Here is an 18,605-nt window from a genome sequence, read left to right as displayed (position 1 = left end):
TGCTCTACCACTTGAGCCACAGCGCCACTTCCAGCTTTTTTTTTCCTGCTTATGTGGTGCTGAGGAATTGAACCCAAGGCTTCATGCATGCAAGGCAAGCACTCTACCACTGAGCCACCTTCCCAGCCCTCACCTGTAAGGATTTCAAACAAGGGAAACTTGGCCTCTGCTGGCTCTTCTCCCTGCAAGGAAGATCATGGGCCCATCTGTCTCTAAGTGTAATAGTGTTCTCTTTCTCCTCTCCTGAGATTGGGAGGCCCAAGGAAGTTTGTGTGTGTGTGTGTGTGTGTGTGTGTGTGTGTGTGTGTGTGTGTGTGTGTGTGTGTGTGTGTATAGGACCATCCTATGAAATCATATTCTCCAAGTCTGGCTCCCAGCATATATTCACTAGACACCCCCACCCCACCTGGCCCCTTCCTTTTCTCTCAGCATCTACCCCCACCCCCAGAGGCCTGTTACTTTCCTTCCCTTTCCATGTGTTTACCCTCAACCCAGAAATGCAACTGAATATCCAACTCATAAGATAGCTTGTTTTCCTTTTTTCTTCCTTCTTCACTCCCTCTCTTTCTCTTTCTTTCTTTCTTTCTTTCTTTCTTTCTTTCTTTCTTTCTTTCTTTCTTTCTTTCTTCCTTCCTTCCTTCCTTCCTTTCCATCCTTCCTTTCCTTTCTCCCTCCCTCCCTTCCTGAGGCTTATACTCAGGGCCGGGAAAATGTTCATTCGCTTTTTGGCAAACACGTAGCACTCTACCACTTGAGCCACAGTCCCATTTCTGGCTTTTTGGTGGTTAATTGGAGATAAGAGTCTCATGGACTTTCATTCCTGGGCTGGATTCAAATCTCCATCCTCAGATCTCAGGCTCCCGAGAAGCTAAGATTACAAGCTTGAGCCACCAACGCTTGTCTTCTATCTTCCTTGTTTTGAGAGGATCAGTGTTGGGAGTGTTGGTCAGTGGTAACAGAACTAGCCTAGTGTTTTGTGTCTCTGAGTTCAATTCCAAGTACTGCAAAAAATCAACTAACCAACAACAACAAAAATGCCAGTAACAGTTGCCTGATTTCCTTGGAGCTGCTGCTGTGTTTCCTTTGTATTTCATTCATTATCGCAGACTCCATGGCAGGGGCAGGAACTGTCCGTGGATGAGGGAGGCTCCTCTTAGACACTGTGGCTGCCAGGGAAGGACAAGGATCCAGGGTAGATGTTCACTGGGGCTCCAGAGGCTGCAACAAGGACTGGGAGGAAGAGTTTGGGGACCTTGAGAAGGTGGATTCGAAGTCTAGAACCACCAAGAGCTCCTGAGAGTCCTTTTCCAGACTGCAGTCTCACTTGGACAGTTGATTAGAAGGCCCAACTACCTCATCTCACAGTTGTCCTCCAGTTCCTTTTAAATTTGGCTTAGTGGTAGAGTGCTTGTTTTGCATGCATGAAGCCCTGGGTTCGATTCCTCAGCACCACATAAATAGAAAAGGCCAGACGGGACAATGTGGATCACGTGTTAGAGTGCTAGCCTTGAGCACAGAGGCTCGGAGATAGTGCCTAGGCCCTGAGTTCAAGCCCCAGGACTGGCAAAAAAAAAAAAAAATTGTATGGGAGTGCAAATGGGGCTAAAGAATGGAACTTGGTTGGTTCTCTTCTAGCTATTATTCCTTAAGCAGCTCCCTAGTGACTACAAACAACACTTACATAAGCATTTGTAAGCATTTTATTTATGTGGATGAGTTTCCTCCTTACCACAACTTTAGCAGTATTATTAATAACCTTGTTCCACAGATCAGGAAACCATGACAAGGAAGTAAAGCGGGATTTATTTATTTATTTTTATGCTGGTCCTGAAGTTTGAAGTCAGGCCTGGGGTGCTATCCCTGATTGTTTTTTGCTCAAGGCTAGTGCTCTACCACTTGAGCCACAGCTCCACTCCCAGCTTTTTTTTTTTTTGGTAATTTGTTGGAGATAAGAGTCTCCTGTATATTCCTGCCCAGCTGGCTTTGAACCATGATCCTCAGATCTCAGTCTCCTGGGTAGCTAGGCTTACAGGCGTGAACCATCAGTGCCTGGCTGGAGCTGGGATTTGAACCAGGTTGTCTGGCTGCAGACTCTGAGCTCCTCAGCACCACACTTAACATTCCGGGCACGGTGCTAAGTGTTTACCCCAATCCTCTTCATTTTGTTCTTGAGAAATCTGAGCCTCAGAGCAGTTGAGCAACAGCTGAAGGTCACACAGCTGGGGAGCAGCAGAGTTGAGATTTAAAGTCAGCCAGGCTCCAGAGTCTCTGCTCTCCCCACTCCCTGGCCAGGAGCTCTTGTGGCCAGTTTAAGTCATCTTTCCATGTTGTGCTGTCCCCTGTGCCGAGCCAGTTCCTTCCTCTAAACTTCAGGATGGCGGGGGTCCGCCCCGATCCCTGAGGTCCGTGGTAGCTGTGTGAGTCTGTGTGATGGGAGAGGTATTGGTGTGTCTAGTTGGCAGAGAGTGTAGCTTTGTGGCCTGGGCTTGGCCTGTGACTGCAGACAGGGAGGAAGGAGGGGACAAAGGACCGGCAATGGAATGAAGGGGAAACTTGTGGAAAGTATAGAGGGGCTCGGCGTGGGGGGAATGAACCCCGAATAAAGGAGCAGTTGTATCTGAAGAGGCTAAGGAAAGAGGGGGAGAAAAGCTCCAGTGAGATTCCCTGAGGGGTGGGGGTGGGAGGGAGGGCACCCCTTCCTTCTTCCTGGGGGTCACTGCTAAAGCTCAAGATAGACAGGCACGTGAGAGCACTGGACAAGGAAGCCGGGGTCAGGCCACTGTGGAACTGAGCTTGGAACTTGGAGACACAGCATTTTGGGGAATTAGCATTGCTGGGGGTTGTTGTATTGTCTCTGTAAATATTTAGAGAGTCCAGTTATTCTAGAAAAATGTATTAGAAGCCAGGGTGGCGTGTTGGTGTGGTTGGCTTGGCTTCCTTTTCCATGACTGCTTTGTGGCTTTGTTATATTCCCCCTGCACCCCCCTCCCCTTCCCCCTGGCTCCCACTGGCTCCTCACAGGAATGGAGGCTTGTTTTCCCATCTGTAACCTCATTAGGACATGACAACCCCCCCCAATCCCGTCCCCCACAAGGTTGGGCAGGTTCCCTTTGGGGACACACGTGCATGCAGCGGTATTGTTTCTTCGAGCCCAGCTGTACCTTTTAATATTTAATGCCATTGACGCAGGCTGCCCACACTCAGAGCCAGGCTCATTCCTTCCAGGGTGTCGGCTCCCAGCACCGAGGCTGCCTTTCCAGACTGATTTCATCCCACAGAGGCGGGGATGTCTTAGGGTTATGAGATTAAAGAATGAGGCTCATTACCAGGCAGGATCCATTTTTAATAAGGCTCTGCTTTTTTTTTTTTGCTTGGGGCTTGAACTCTAGGCCTTGCTTGACTTCCCCCCACTCCCGCCCCCTCCCAGTTGAGGCTGATGCTTTACCACTTGAGCCATAAACTCTACTTCCTAGCTTTTGGGTGGTTAATTGGCCTTAATAAATGTCCCTCTGATTTGTCTACCTGGGCTGGCTTGGAATTGTGCTCCTCAGAGCTCAGGCTCTTAAGTAGCTAGCATTGCAGGTGTGAACCATCTGGATCCAGCTTTGTGTGTGCATATCTCAGCCCTCCCTCCTCTCTGTACTCACTGCCCAGGCTCAGAGTGACTTCGATGCCAAAACTGCAGGCGCCCCTCACAGGCTGAACTAACCTCTCTCTCTGGCTAGGAGTAATCAGGGTTCCGAGTGGGCATCAGAGACATGGATCCCTGGCCTGGGGGGAGGGGGGGGGCGGGAAGAGCAGCATTTGGTCCTGGCTCCGTGTTATCCCGCAATGGCATCGGCATTGCTGTGGTCCATTCCACATTCATATGTTGGACTTTAAACCCCAATGTGATGGTGTTCGAGGGTGGAGCCTTTTGGGGAGATAATTAGGCCATGGGGCCTCCACCCTCATGAATGGGATGGATGCCCTTATGACCAGCTTCCAGATGTTGTGGGAAACACGTTCCTATTGTTTATCCATTACCCGGTGTGGTAATTTTGTGATAGCAGCAGGAATAGGCCAAGACATAAGCCTTGGAGACCACTGTTACTAGGGTCTGTAGGAAAGGTTCCAGCTCCTAAGCATCCAAAGGATCCCACGCAGCCTGTCTCATCAGTGCTTACCCTACACCCTTCACTTCAGAGAGCTGTGACCTCTGAGCCCCCCGGAAAGAGGGCTGTAAAGATTAGGGGTTCTAGTTCTTGGCTATGTTGGGACAGACGAGCAGTGTGCGATGTTGATGTGGTAAAGGGTGGTGATGGTAGAGGGGGTGGGGGCTTGCCCAAAGAATACACTCATTTGCCATTTATTAAAACAAACAAAAACAAAACTACCAATTTCCCCTTGTCTTTGAAAGCTGTTGTTTCCTCAAGGGAACATTTTTATTTGTACATGAGTAAAATGTGCTCTCTTAATGAATTGAAAGCAGAACCTGAGAGTTTTTCTGTCTCTGTGCCCGTTTCTGGGGCTTTGAACTCAGGGCCTGGGCACTGGCACTGTCCCTTTGCTTTTTCACTCAAGGCTGGTGATCTACCATTGGAGTCACAGTTCCACTTCCAGCTTTTTGGTGGTTAATTAAAGATCAGAGTCTTAGGGACTTTCCTGCCTGAACTGACTCTGAACTGTAATTCTCAGATCTCAGCCTTCTGGGTAGCTAGGATTATAGGTATGAGCCACTGGCACCCGGCTTCATTGACTTTCAGTAGCCAACACCTTTACCGTCTTTCACCCCAAACTTGTCCTCCTGTCCCCTCTTACCATCCAAGTAGAAAGCCGACCCTAACTCTGGAGCTTTGGCTGAGAGTTGGCCTTGCTCAGGCTGCATAGGAAGCCTGGGCTGCAGGAAACAGCATGGCTCTCCTGTGAAGAGCAAGGAGGGGTTGGGGGTGAGGGTCTTGGATAGAGGAACAGGTGTGTTCTGAGAGAGCTTGTTGGCTGCCATTTCTTGCTGGCTTGGACAATAGTTGAAAGATAGAGGAAGGGATTTACAGACTTAGTTTGACAGGTGGATGGCTGCCTTTCCTCCATAATCTAAGATATCTTCCTGTTGGTCTTTGAGACAAAGCCTGGTTATCTGGAACACCTGTTCTCTGCTTTTGATTGTCTGGGTTGTTTTCTTTCTGGATCAGATGAAGGTTTATTTAGAACACTCCGCAGCGTGTTTCTCCCCTCTTCGCCCCGTCTGCTTCATGCTTAGAGGGTGTGGATGGTTTCTCCACTTTCACTTCTAACTGTTGGTTTGGGGACAACAGCCGTGGTTTGAGTGTGTTGCCAGTTCTGGCCTTAGGTTCTCAGCTGTGTCTCTTCCAGCCTTGGTTGAGGTAGCACGGATTGGTCTTCAGCAGTGTCTTAGGCCATGAAGTCAACCTGAATGTCCTAGAACTGCTTTTCTCTCTTCAGATGGAGTCATTGCATCAGCACCCTGTTCCCACCCTAGGGACCCTGGGAGACATCCCTGTAAGTCTGGGTAGAGGAGGCGTCTAGGGGGAAAAGGTGGTGGTGGTCTCGGCTTCCATGCTCATGGAGCCATGCCGCGTGTACCGGCAGGAAGACCACTGCCGGAGCTGCTCCTGGCTGAGGCAGCCCAGGTCCTTGAAGAGCTTGAAGAGGTCATTTCGGAACTTGACCCCGATGAATGCGTACAAGAAGGGATTGACGCAGCAGCGGACACACGCCAGGCTGTAGGTGATGTCGTAAGCGATGTTGAGCTGCTTGCTGAGCGCGCAGCTGCTTTTGGTGATGTTGAAGTCAGCCACCGTCTGAGCCAGGACCACGCCGTTGTAAGGCAGCTGGAAGACGATGAAAACCACCACCACCGCGATGATCACTTTGATAGCCTTGTTCCGCTCAAAGTTGCGAGCCTGGAGCAGGGTGCGAATGATGACGAGGTAGCAGAAGCTCATGGCTAGGAGGGGCACCACAAAGCCCATCACCATCTGGGCCACCCGGATGATGATCAGGGCCTCCATGTACTCTGTGATGAGCGAGCATCTCCAGGCATGCTCGCTGTTGCTCTTCTGCAGGTTGCTGTAGACCAGCTCTGGGATGGAGAGCAACAGGGCCAGGAGCCAGATACCCACGCAGGACAGCTTGCTGATGAGAAGCACCCGGGCACGGTGGCGGTGGGCAGACACGGCCTGGACGATGGCCACGTAGCGGTCGATGCTGATGCAGAGAAGCAGCAGCATGCCGCTGAAGAAGCTTACTTTGTAGATGCCGAAGATGCTCTTGCAAAAGTAGACGCCAAAGATCCAGGATTTGGCTGCGCTGTAGGCCCAGAAGGGGAGGGCCAGGAGGGAGAGCATGTCTGCCAAAGCGAGATTAAGCAGGTACATATCGGTCATGGTCTTGAGTCTCTTGAAATAGATGTAGGTCAACACCACCAGCCCATTGCCCACAAGGCCTAGGAAGCAAATGACCGAGTACATGATGGGTAGGAACCAGGCCTTAAAGTTCCTAACATCTTTCTTGGAGCACAGAGACTCATACACGGTATAATCCACGGTGGTGTTGTCTCCGATATAATCGTCTGTAGACTCATCTTGGCACAGGCACACCTGTGAGGGGAGGGAACCAAGAGGGGGAAAAAAAATAAAAGAATCCAGTTGCGCTTAGTGGGTTTGAATCCAGCTGGGAGTTAAGCAAGAGCAGCACTGTCGAGGGTGATCCTCATCATCAGCATCATTGTCAACCTTACCCTGGGAAATCTGCTAGAAATGCAGATTCTCTCCCCTCACCTGACTCGTGGGGGAAGGTGGGGGGCGGGGCGGGGAGGGGATGGGATCTCTGTGGTTTCTAAACTTTCTGTGGGTTCTTCGGTTTGAAATGTGTACCTCTCGGATTATAGCACGCCTGTGGATTCACCTGGATCTCGTTGAAGTTCACATCTGGATTCCAGAGGCTGGGGCGGGGCCTGAAACTCTATGCATTTCCCGGAATCATTAGCAAGGACCTGATTTGGCCAAGTCTGAGACATTTGACCTTAAATGGACTGATGATGGACTGGGGAATGGTCTGGACTTTGGGGTTTGATGCAGCTTGAGCTTGTTAAATATACTTCCTTTCCCCCAAACCTCAGTTCTTTTTTTAAAAAATTTCTTTTATTGGAAAGGTGATGTATAGAGGGGTGGCAGTTACATAAGTCAGGTATTAAGTACATTGCTTTTTTTGAACAGTGTCACTTCTTCCCTCGGTTTTCCCCCAGTTTTTTCCCCTCCTCGACTCTCCCCACCCCCCAAGTTGTAAGGTTCATTTTAACCATAGTGTCTAGTGAAGACCACCGCCAAGTTAGTTCATCCTTTGTCCCACCATTTCTGTGCTTCCCCTTCCGCTCCCCAAGTCACATACAAGACAAAAGGTACAGAAATCAAAAACAGTGACAAAAGGGAAAAGCAGAAAAAAAGAAGAAAAACAAAACCACAGAAAGTAAAATAAAAAACCTTGTTTCCATTTCTTGGAGCTCATTCTGATAAGCATCATTTTAGATGATCATATACACATAGCTATTGAGCCCTTGTGATCCTTTTCTCAGAATATCCTCCTGTGGTCTCACTCTGTGAATGGTTAGAGTCCTGTTTAATTGATCACACCCGGGCATATTTTTTTTTTGTCTTTTACTATCCGTCGGGTTTACTTGTAGATTTATAGTCCAAGCCTAGTTTACCTGTCTGTTACAGACTGGTGAGTCTTTATCTCTTTCACATAGTTGTTAGGAGGTACCTGGCCAGCTTATGGTTCCTTGTCATTTCCATTGACGCTTGGAAATTTGTCAAGTAGGCAATGTTTGTCTGTGTGTCTCCCTTCTATCTAGAGTCTGGGTGGACTTGAACTGCTTCAGCTGTGTGTGTGTGTGTGTGTGTGTGTGTGTGTGTGTGTGTGTGTGTGTGTGTGTGTGTGTGTGTGTGTGTGTGTGTGTGTGTGTGTGTGTGTGTGTGTGTGTGTGTGTGTGTGTGTGTGTGTGTGTGTGTGTGTGGTGTGGCCTCAGCTGCAGCCTCATTGTGTGGGCAGCTGTACCCCTGGAAGGAAAGAAGCGTGGCTCTCTCCTTCTGTGCTACCTCCCATCCTCTCCCCCACACCTCTGTGCCTCTCTCTTCTGGCAGATCCCAATCAGCAGGGCTCAGCTGCTTTGGGCTTTTTTTAGCCTGTCTGCCTGCCTGGTGGTGAGAGTTCAGCAGCTTGCTGTGATTTTATCAATGGAGGGGGCCTGCCTGCCTATGTCTCCACATGATGATCGATGGGCCTGCTGGGCTCTGCTGGGCTAGGACCTGGGCTGGCCCCACTCTGAAGCCTCATAGTTCCTCCTCTGGGAACGGGACTCTTAACAGTTCAATGATCATCCAGATCATGCATCATCATGTCTGGCTTGGGGACAGGGAGAGGACTAAATGGGATCCAGGAGTCATTTCTTTAGGCATTGCTAGTTTGGTAAATCAACCTAGCATCCCCCTTTCTTCTTCCCTGGTCATGGCTGCAGCCTGGGAGTCTAGAAGAGGCTAGCTCACTGGTGGCAAGGTCAAGGCCTTGGGTCTGGGGGCTTCTGAGCCTTCCTGATGGGCTATCCTCCAGCCTGTGATGTGTGTTCCCCCACCCAGTGTGCCTTCTCTCCTCCTGCTCCCAGACTGTTCCTGCTCCGCCCCCTCCCCAGCCTTGATGCTTGTGCAGCCCACAGCCCTACCACATCCGGCCCTGTCTGAATCCCCCTCCCCCCAAGTGAAAGAAAAGAATGAGCCACAGCTGTCTTTACCCCCTCCCCAGTCTCCCAGCCAGCAGTACAGAAGGGAAGGGAGTAGTGACAGGGAAGGGGGCCAGGCAGAGGGCTGCAGCCATGGCTGGGAGGGGGAGAGGGGGGAAGGGGAGGGGGAGGGAGGAGTGGGCTCTGGAATGGGGTTTTGGGAAGATGGCCCAGCTTGGGGCCTGCTTCTGGCCTGATCTCCTGGAAAGCTGCCCCTCTGGCCTTGAGACGAAGGGAAAGAGCCAAATTCTGAAGCATGGCCTTTCCAGGCTGGCCTTGGCCATCTCCCTCCACCCCACTCCCACCCCCAGCCCCGGAGAGGCCCACCCTGACTAACAAGAGGAAACTTGACTCTGAGAGTTACAGTTTCCTTTGACTCTGGCACTTGGTACTTTCTAGAACTGAGAAATGGAACCGTGTGAGTTGAGGAATCTTTGCTTCTGCAGAGTTCAGGCCCCTGACAGAGTGTGCACTCTCTGGGCCATTGCTTTCTCCCCCCCTCCCCTCCCCAAGCCCCTTCCTTCCTCCTGCCCCTGCCCCCGACCTGGCCCCCCCAGGACCCTAGCTGGGTCTCAGTTCATGAAAGAGAACAGGGATGAGGATGAAGGATAGGTGACAGGATAATAACCAGGTCACCAGACCACTGAGAACTAAGAACTTTTTCTCAGCTTGTAGGTGGCATTTCACATGTGGGTTCCCCCCCCCCCGCCTCCTCCATATTGATAAAAGCAAAGCAAAACAAAACCAAAAAAACAACAACAAAACCCAACAACAACCAGGTTCCCTGGCAGGCTTCATCAGCGGGGGCTGGAACAGGGGTGGAAAAAGTAATCCTAAGTCCCCAGCCTCCTCCTGTTTGAACTTAAATGAGGTCAAAGAAGTCTAGGAACAGCTGTGCCTTTCCAAGGTCACTCCACAAATAGAGAGGGTCCGGCTATCAGCTTCATGAATGGCAGCCCGATGTGTGTCTAGAGTCTCGGCTTTCCCTCCCGCTCCTCCACCAGTATCTACGGCTTGGAGTGGGGTGGGGTGGGATGGGGGCACGAGAAGGAACGGAGTTGCCCTTGTAATAGGAACCTCACCTGGAAGATGACGAGGAGCGCCACCACCAGCACGCTTTTCATGGGCTTCCCTGGAGGAGACAAGGCCAGGTTATTGCTTGGTAGACCCAACTCTTTTTTTCTTTTTTGTCATCATGGGGCTTGAACTCTGGGCCTGGGCACTGACTCTGAGCTCTTCAGCTCAAGGCAAGAGCTCTACCACTTGAGCCACAATGCCACTTCCACTTTTTCTGGTGGTTAATTGGGGATGAGAGTCCTGCCCAGCCTAACTTTGAACTGAGATCCTCAGATCTCAGCCTCCTGAGTAGCTAGGATTATAGGCATGAACCACGACTGGCAGACCCAATTCTTGGTTATAAAAAAAGCAATGAGGGGTGGGGTGGGGGGGATAGGGGGAATGAGAGAGATGCTTGGGAACTTTCATCCCAAGCTGTGGGAACCACCAGTTTGCTGAGAGAGAACATCAGAACCAGATTGTGCCTTTGAACACTTGGCCAGCTGCCCGGTATTCCTGTCCTCACCTTCTTCAATGGTTATCATCATCTTCCTCCATTCCCATGTCCCGGGATCAGAATGTGAGCTGCTTCTCCCCTAAACCCTGCCCTGGATCATCTGAACTTCCTCTGGCTTGGAGGGTTTGCTGACAGCCCACTTTGGCCCTCAACTGAATGTCCCCCAGTTCTGTGTGATGCTGGGAGAGAAGGCAAGGCACCCCAGTGGGGGTGGGGGACATCCCCACCTACCTTAGGGCCAGGAACCTTGGGCTTCATACTAATGGGGGATCTTCTACCTGCCCCCCCTCCCCCACCCCAGTGGGCTGAGAAAACAGGGATAGAGAGTTTCAGAGGGCTGGGTCGAAGAGTGAGATTACTTGGTGGTCTTTTTTTTTTTTTTTTTTTGCCAGTCCTGGGGCTCAAACTCTGGGCTTGGGTGCTATCCTTGAGCTCCAATGTGCTCAAGGCTAGCACTCCACCACTTGAGTCACAGCCCCACTTCTGCTTTTTTTCTGTGATTCATCGGAGATGAGTCTGACCAACTTTCTTGCACAGGCTTTGAACCTTGATCCTCAGATGTCTGCCTCCTGAGTAGCTAGAATTTACAGGCATGAGCCGTAGGTGCCCATCTACTTACTGGTCCTTCAACCATGACAGTGCTTTGGGGATCCACTGTCCCCCTAAGTCCTCTTTTGTGTCACTCATGGACATTCATTCAGCACTGTCTGTTGATCCCCTGGCTCACCCTTCTGCTTGCCTCTGGGGAAGGGACCCCTTTTCTTGTGTAGGCCCAGAATCAAGGACTTGCCCAAGAATTGTGCGCTTTTGGGTTCCCTTTTCCAACGCAGCCAGAGAAAATGCTGAGTGTGGTGTGTGGCTGCTGGTCTCTGATATCCCACCTTCCTTTTGTCTCATAACTGAAGTGTGTGTGTTGATATCCTCTCATTTAAGTTATTTTCTACTTCTGGGCTTTGGGTGGAAGGCCAAAAGGACTGGCTTTAGGGAAGGGACATATTCTAGAAGTCAGGAGGACCCCTTTGGTTCTGAGCTGCAGAAGGAGACCCAGGGTTAACGCAAGGTTTGCCTGAGCTGTAGATAGCTGCTCAGCTCTGCCCATGACAGCAGACAGAGTGATTGTGTAGAAGTCTTATCCTACCTCCCAGTCTGGAAACATCCCCTGGGGAACCAGCTGTGCCTTCTTGGTATTTATAAAACCTTCCCTGGGGGGGAGGCTGGGAAGGGATGTGAAGGGTAAACAAAGGAGGAGGCTGCAATGCTTGGTAAGAAATGTACGCATTATCCTGCCCATGTAATTGTAACTCCTCTGTACAGTATGTTCACAAATTAAAAAAAAAAAAAAAAAAAAAAAAAACCCTTCCCTGTCCTCTGAGCCTCAGTTCCCAGCCACAAGAGAGTCAGTTCTTTTGGATGAACACATGCGAATGCAAAGGCCCATCATGGCTCCAGTGTTGGTTAGTAGGGAGTGGAATTGCTCCAGGCCATCTTCTGGAGGCTGGGGCCCCCTGGAGGCAGGGATTCAGCAGAAGCCTAGCATTTCTATGAGCTAGGTCATAGCACCACCTGCTGGAATCCAAACAGCATAACACCTAGAGTGTAGCACTTAAAAGGTTCCAGATTGAATTGCTTGAGGCTGGAATTTTGGGCTTGGGTCTTCCTAGGGCACCAGGCAGCCACCCAGAAAAGTTCTTGTTTCTTTCTGCCTCAACCATATTATCCTGCATGCTAATGTTAAGCACGCCTTCATAATCCATAGCTCCGATATCAACTCTTCATTGTGCCAGGCCCTACCCAGCACCTTTAAGGAAGAAGCCCCTTAAGATTGGCATGGGGATCCAGTCCTCCAAGGTGTACTTGCACCTGCTTTTCTAGCATCTCCTGTCTCTGGGCAATGGATGCTCAGCTCAGCATCCCTCTCCCACCTCTGCAGCATTTGCAAATCTGTTGAGAATGGACCACTGCCCTGTGTAGCTTCATCTGGCTCCCTTCTCTGGCTCCTTTCTTACTCCCCATTTCCTCTTAAACCCTGAGCATGAGGTCACGTATCTGTACTTAACCACACTTTCTTCAGGGTCCAATGCAACCTACTCTTCCCTGACTCATCTCGGGGCTCAGTGTTCGAGGTTTCTTTCCACACATCAGATCTTTCAGTTACTCCAGAGAAAGCTTATTCTGACTGTCCCTGAGAATGAGAAACCTCAGAGTTTTGAGAAGCTGTAATAGGTGACATATAAAGAGCAAAAACTGTTTCTATTTTATTTTTTCCACCTCATCTCCCCTGGGCCCTGCTCTTATTCTTTTTGCTATTGTTGCAAGGAAGGGGAACCTAGGGGAAATGTGTGTATGCAAATGTATGTGTGTGTGTGTGAACGTGTGTGTGTGTGTGTGTGTGTGTGTGTGTGTGTGTGATTTCTATTCCAGATGTGTTGGACATGAAGGATGAGTGGGTCCAAAGCAGGCCATTTTCAAGACAGATAACAGGGAAACTTGGGGGAATTCTGGTGTGTATGTCAGAGGGACCCAGCCAGTGGCCATGAGTCAGATCATGCTTGTCTGTTACAAAGTCATAAAGCAACTAGTCTTGGGCAGCAGCTTGGGTAGGACCAATGATGTTGAGCTTCTTTGGGGTTGAAGAGTGGTTGCCCTACGCATTGGGTATTTTCTACATTCTTGAGTTTACAGTAACGTCCATCATGAAAAGAAAATTCCCTAGAACTCCAACGTGAAGCTGGGCACTGGTGGCTCATTCCTGTAATCCTAGCTACTCATGGAGGCTGAGATTTGAAGATTGTGGTTGAAAGCCAGTGGGGGCAGGAAAGTCCAGGAAACTCTGATTTTCAATTAACCAGCCCAAGTCCAGAAGTGGAGTTGTGGTAGTCCACCAACCTTGAGTGAAAAAGCTAAGGGACAGCTCCTAAGCTCTGAGTTCAAGCCCCAGTACCAACACATGCACACACACACACACACACACACACACACACACACACACACACACACACACACACACACCTCCAACCTGAGCCCCAGCTAGAGTCACCTCCCTCTGAGGAGGAGAGGATTGTTCTCATTGGTTTGTGACATCTCCAAGCCCAGAGCTTCCTTGGGGACATTTTCCCAGGCCCTGCAGGCTGGCCAGGAAGTCATGGCCACCTACCTGTCAGCTAATCCAGGGAGCTGCCCTTAGCCTTGTCCTTTCTGGATTTTCTTACCCAGGAACACAACGTGGCTCTTTTTGGGTATGGAGAGAGGGAGCAGGCTGAGGTGGGAAGGTGGTATAGGCTCTGGGGAGAAGATGAGAGGCCTGAGGGACCCCCTCTCCCCAGTCAGACATTTGGTAGGAAGGCACAGACTGTTTGGGTCTTGTAGTGCTGGGATAACTCACTACTTTATCCAGTGAACTGGTGTTTACGAGCTCTCTGGACCAAACTGTTCATACGTCTGACTTCATTTTCTCCTCACATATGCCCTGTGAAGTGGGTAACACCATTATCCCCATCTAGTAATGAGGAGACTGCATGGAGTACAGTAAGATTAGTAAACTCTCCAGCGTTATTTGATTAAGCTATCAGTGGAGCTGGATTTTGAATAATTTGATTTTTTTTTTTTGGTATTAGGGCTTGAGTTCAGGGGTCTTGTATTCCTCCTTGGATTTTTTTGCTCAAGATTGGCACTCTATCACGTGAGCCATCCCTCCACCTTCAGCTTTTTGCTGGTTAACTGGAGAGAAGAGTCTTACAGACTTTCCTGCCCGGGCTGGCTTTGAACTATGATCCGTAGATCTCAGCCTCCTGAGTAGCTAGGATTACAGGCATGAAGCTTGTCTCTTAAAGCCACATTTTAAATTATTCTTTTGTGCGGCTCCCTTGTAGCATCTTGTGAGCTACCCCTTAGGACTCATTCAGTGGTCCATAGAACTGAGGCCCAGACATAATCAGGCCACTGGTCTGGGTCATAGTGCTGCTCAGAGATGGATTTGAGATTGAATAAAACAGCCAGACTGGCTACATTTCTGAGTCTGGCATTGGTGTGTGTGTGTGTGTGTGTGTGTGTGTGTGTGTGTGTGTGTGAGAGAGAGAGAGAGAGAGAGAGAGAGAGAGAGAGAGAGAGAGAGAGAGAGAGCGCCCCATGCGGTATGAAAGTAGCCTCCTACTCCCTCACTCCCTTCTCCCACTGGATACCCACTTCTGTGGTTTCCCTTTCCCAGGTTCTCAGAGCTAGCCCTGCCTCTGCAGCAACATAAGGCTTTGCTGCCCCTCGGCTCCTTCCAGAAGCACCAATCTCATCTTTAACTCACCTATTTGGAAAGCAGAAGCCTTCCCTGGATCCCCCATGACTGCCAGGATGGAGTATGGATTCCTCTATGGTATCACAGTCCCATTTGAAATGGTTGACCTGACCCTGGCCTCCAACTGCATTTTCCTACCACCCTCCTTGGCCTGGCTGCTGCTTTCCACTCTCCTCAATTTGCTGCTTTCTCAACTCTTATCCTATTTGCCAGAGACTGAGTTCCCAGGCTATGGGCATGGCTACATGGAGTTGGAGGTGGTTGTTATTATTATTGCCTTTGGATGTTGTCAGATTCTCTCTGTTTCACCTTATTCCCTCTACTTCTTATGTCTGGTGCTCCCGCTCCTGCTCTGATTTTCCTGCTGACTTCTGATGGAACAGTTGCGTTTTGATGTACCTTCCACATCCTGGACCCCCTCCCTTGCTCTTCTTCATTTGTTTGAAACAACTCCTACACACCCTTCAAAACCTTGCTTCAATGTTTTCCTGACTTATACATTCACAATCCTCTTGTCTTTCTCTTCTCCTTGACGCTGTAACTCAGGTGTCACAGCAGGTAACTGACATGTATTTCTCCTCCCACCAGACTGGTCATCCCTGAATACAGGAGGCTCAAAGGAAGCCCCAACCCATGGGGAGAAATGTTTCATAACCACCCAGGCTGCAGTGTCTCTCTCTTCCACAGCCACACTGGCTGGAAGTACAGGAGAAATCAACCCTGGCCAGACCCACGTCTCTCCCAGGTTCCCTTTTTCTTTTCTCTGCTGTTTGAGGATCCTAATGGAGCTGGCTCATTTCATTTCTGGAAGGTGGCAAGGAAACCTCTGGGCGGCTCATTCAAATCATGAAAAAGACCCGCTCAGCTCTGCTCTGGAGTTTTCACTTTGTGTAACAGAAGCCCCGCCTCCTCACCCTGCTCTGGCTCCCTGCAGGGCAGATGAAAACAGAAAAACAGAGTTTTCGTGGCCCACCCGTCCTTCAACCACCCAGAGCCCGTTTTGAGCAAGACGTCTTGGTGGCTCGTTTTGCTACCAGTATTTCAGATTTGGCCGTTGGGGCTCTCTCAAGTTGAGTGAATCCGTGAGAACCTCTCTTCCTCCAGGACCAGTGGTTACCTATCTCTTTGTAACAACTCCCAGAAGTCTAACACCCCAACCTAGTTCAGAGGAGACACTCTTATGTACGCGAGAAACAAGGGGGGGTACCACCCTTCCATTTGGGTTAAGGCATACACATGGATGGCTTGAACTCAGATGATGGCTGAAGTCATCCAAGGCTGGAGAATTTACACTGGGAAAAGTGGCAACATGCTACACATTCAGAGCCCTCTCTTCACTCTGGAAACCAATCCAAGAGTCAATATAGTGAGGCCACACCACAGAAGGTCTGCAGGGGTTGGTGTGGCCATTCTGGGGCTGTACATGAGTGGGAATGGATAGATACCTGGAGAGAGGGCGAGGAGAGCCGGCTACCTGAGCAAAGATGCTGGGAGAGATTTCTAAACTACAGTCTACATGAAGTGATTGATACCTCTTCTTTCCTTCCTTCCATTCATCCATCTCTCCATCCCTCCTTCAATCCCTTCCTTCCTCCCTCTATCCCTCCCTCCCTTCCTTCCTTCTCTTCATCTCCTTCAATTCCTTCCTTCCTTCCTTTCTTCTCTCCATCCCTCCTTCAATTTCTTCCTTCCTTCTATCCATCTATCTCTCCATCTCCTTCAATTTCTTCCATCTCTTCATCTCTCCTTCAATTCCTTCCTTCCCTCACTCCCTCCTTTCCTCTTTCTTCCTTCCTTTCTATACACATTTCCCAACACATACCCCCAAACTCCTGAGAGAATCAAGAATCAGACCCCGCCTCCCACAAGCCATAGTCTGCGGGTGAGTGACCCCTTTATCTCTTTCAGTGAACAGCTCTTCACAGCATCCAGAACCAGGCTTCAGGGTAGGAGGGGAAGAAAGAGGGGGGGGAGGAGGGAGAGAGGGAGAGAGAGAGAGAGGGAGAGAGGCAAGTGCTGTGGTATGACAGGGAGGGATATGAGGGCAACCCAGAGAACCTTCACTTTTTAAAGCCACCCCCCACCCCTTGTGGCTTTGAGGCTGCCTGCCGAGGCGCCTCGCTTGTGAGTGAGCTGAGCCATCTAGGAACCTGGCCTTCTTAGCCTCAGCTGGGTGTGACTCTGCAGCTGAGATTCATAACTGGGGTGTCTGAAGCTGGATGACCCACTCAGCACCCCTCAGGACTCCCTTCACATCCTCTCTAGCTGAGACTGTGGTTAGACCAGAGGAAGGACTTTTTTCTTTCTTTCTTTTTTTTGTTAATAGAGAGGAGTTGGTCCTTGGTTGAAGTATATGCAGTTTACTCAGGGGTTGGCTGTGGCTTCTCCAAGCTGAATGCCCCTGGCCATCCCATGACACCCATCCCTTAGCTTGCAAGAGGCAACCGATAATGGGTACCAAATCGGCGGTGGGATGTGCCCCAGGGGGAAAGCAAGCCCCGCTGACTACACAGCAAGGCATCGTTCGCACAACCCTGACATCTGCAGCGTGCTCCTTCTCATAACTCTGGGAGGACAGGGATGGGAACCCCTCCTTAGACTAGAGGGAACCAGATCAGGACCAGAGGTCCCGAGCCCCCCCGACCCCCCAAGGGCCTCACCCATCACTCCAAGATGGTCCTTACATTCATTCAGAAAGACACCCCCTTTTCCTGCCCTCTTGTCCTGCTTGGCATTTTCTAGGAGCAGCTACCAATTCTCACCAAAGGCCTCCCAATTCCTCCCGAAGGCTCTTACCAAGCCTCCCCCCTCCACCATCTCCATCCCACCGCCCCCCCATACCCCAAGTCTGTTCCTTCTCACTCACCGAGGTCCATGACACACTCCGGGGGCAGCTGAAACCACACAGGAAGGTTGGGCCCGAGCCTCTGTCTCAAGCTACCCCTGTCTGGGGAGGAAGTGGTTCGAGCCCCTTTTAAGTTCTGAGAGGATCCGCCCTCCTCCCTGCCCCTCCCACCCTTGCTCCTCCCCCAGGCCTGGTTGTATCCCTCTGGGGGCCCCCTGAGACCAAGGGTTTTGAGTGCCAGTGCTCAAGTGAAAGCCCCATGGCCTGTCATAGGACCTTGAATCACTGTTGGGTCCTTTACCACTGAAAACCCCTCCGAACCTCCTGGCAAAGCCGAGGTGAGGGGCGGTGGATGGATCTGACACATGTTTGTAGCAAGAATGTCACATGCCAGGCTGTAGGTGGAGGCAAGGGTGTCAGAGGGATGTGCCCTCAGCCTTCCTTTTTAAAATCTGTTTCCGTTAGATTTTGGCCTAACTGGGGTTGGAGGGCCGGGTGCTTTCTAGGCAGGTGCTGGACCATTGAGCGATATCTCTAGCTCCTTTCCCTTTGTTTTGATGAAACTCTTTCAAAGAGTCTCAAGAGTATCAACGCAGGAGCTGCTATCCGGGCAGCCACCAGAGGTGAGAGAGAAGAGGGGCACCCGAGAGGTCCACCTGTGTGTACCACCAGTGTGAGATGCCCCGGAGGGATGCATCAACAGTAAGGGCTGGGATGACAGGCAAGACCTTGGTGACACAACCACAAAGTGAAAGTTTTAGTAGTTATGGTTCCTGGGGGCGGGGACAGGGAGAAACAAACCAAGAGCAGGACACCTCCCAACCAGGGGGTCAGGGATCTAAGGCCCCGCCTGACAAGGGACCTGGGAGCCACGACTTTATTTTTCCAGAAATTATTACTATTTTTATTATTGAGTTATGAGTTCATTATTATTTTGGATAACATCTCTTAATATATGTCTATAATATATACAAATCTATACATATATGTATAGATTTATAATATATATATTATATTTGTAAATAGTTTCTCCCATTCTGTGGATCTTTTTATTTCCCCTGTGGATCTCTTTGTTCTTATTTGTTGGTGTCCTTTGAAACATATCGTTAAGTATTGAAGTCCAATTTAT

The 18,605-nt window shown here is 50.1% G+C and overlaps 1 protein-coding gene across 1 annotated transcript; it reads right to left on the bottom strand.

Moving 5' to 3' along the window:
• Positions 1-4,332: 4,332 nt before the first annotated feature.
• Positions 4,333-17,567, bottom strand: Ccr7 (C-C motif chemokine receptor 7). The gene is made up of 3 exons (XM_070028087.1): positions 17,498-17,567; positions 9,856-9,905; positions 4,333-6,599 (listed from the first exon to the last, which is right to left on the bottom strand). The coding sequence occupies exons 1-3, from the start codon at positions 17,505-17,507 to the stop codon at positions 5,523-5,525; spliced, it is 1,137 nt and encodes a 378-aa protein (XP_069884188.1). The 5' UTR covers positions 17,508-17,567; the 3' UTR covers positions 4,333-5,522.
• Positions 17,568-18,605: the final 1,038 nt, after the last annotated feature.

Source organism: Dipodomys merriami, unplaced genomic scaffold (assembly GCF_024711535.1).
Source record: "Dipodomys merriami isolate MVZ:Mamm:240054 unplaced genomic scaffold, mDipMer1.0.p SCAF_19, whole genome shotgun sequence".
Lineage (NCBI taxonomy): Eukaryota > Metazoa > Chordata > Mammalia > Rodentia > Heteromyidae > Dipodomys > Dipodomys merriami.
The sequence above is the reverse complement of the archived record's forward strand: the minus strand, read 5'-3'. Positions and strand labels throughout refer to the sequence as shown.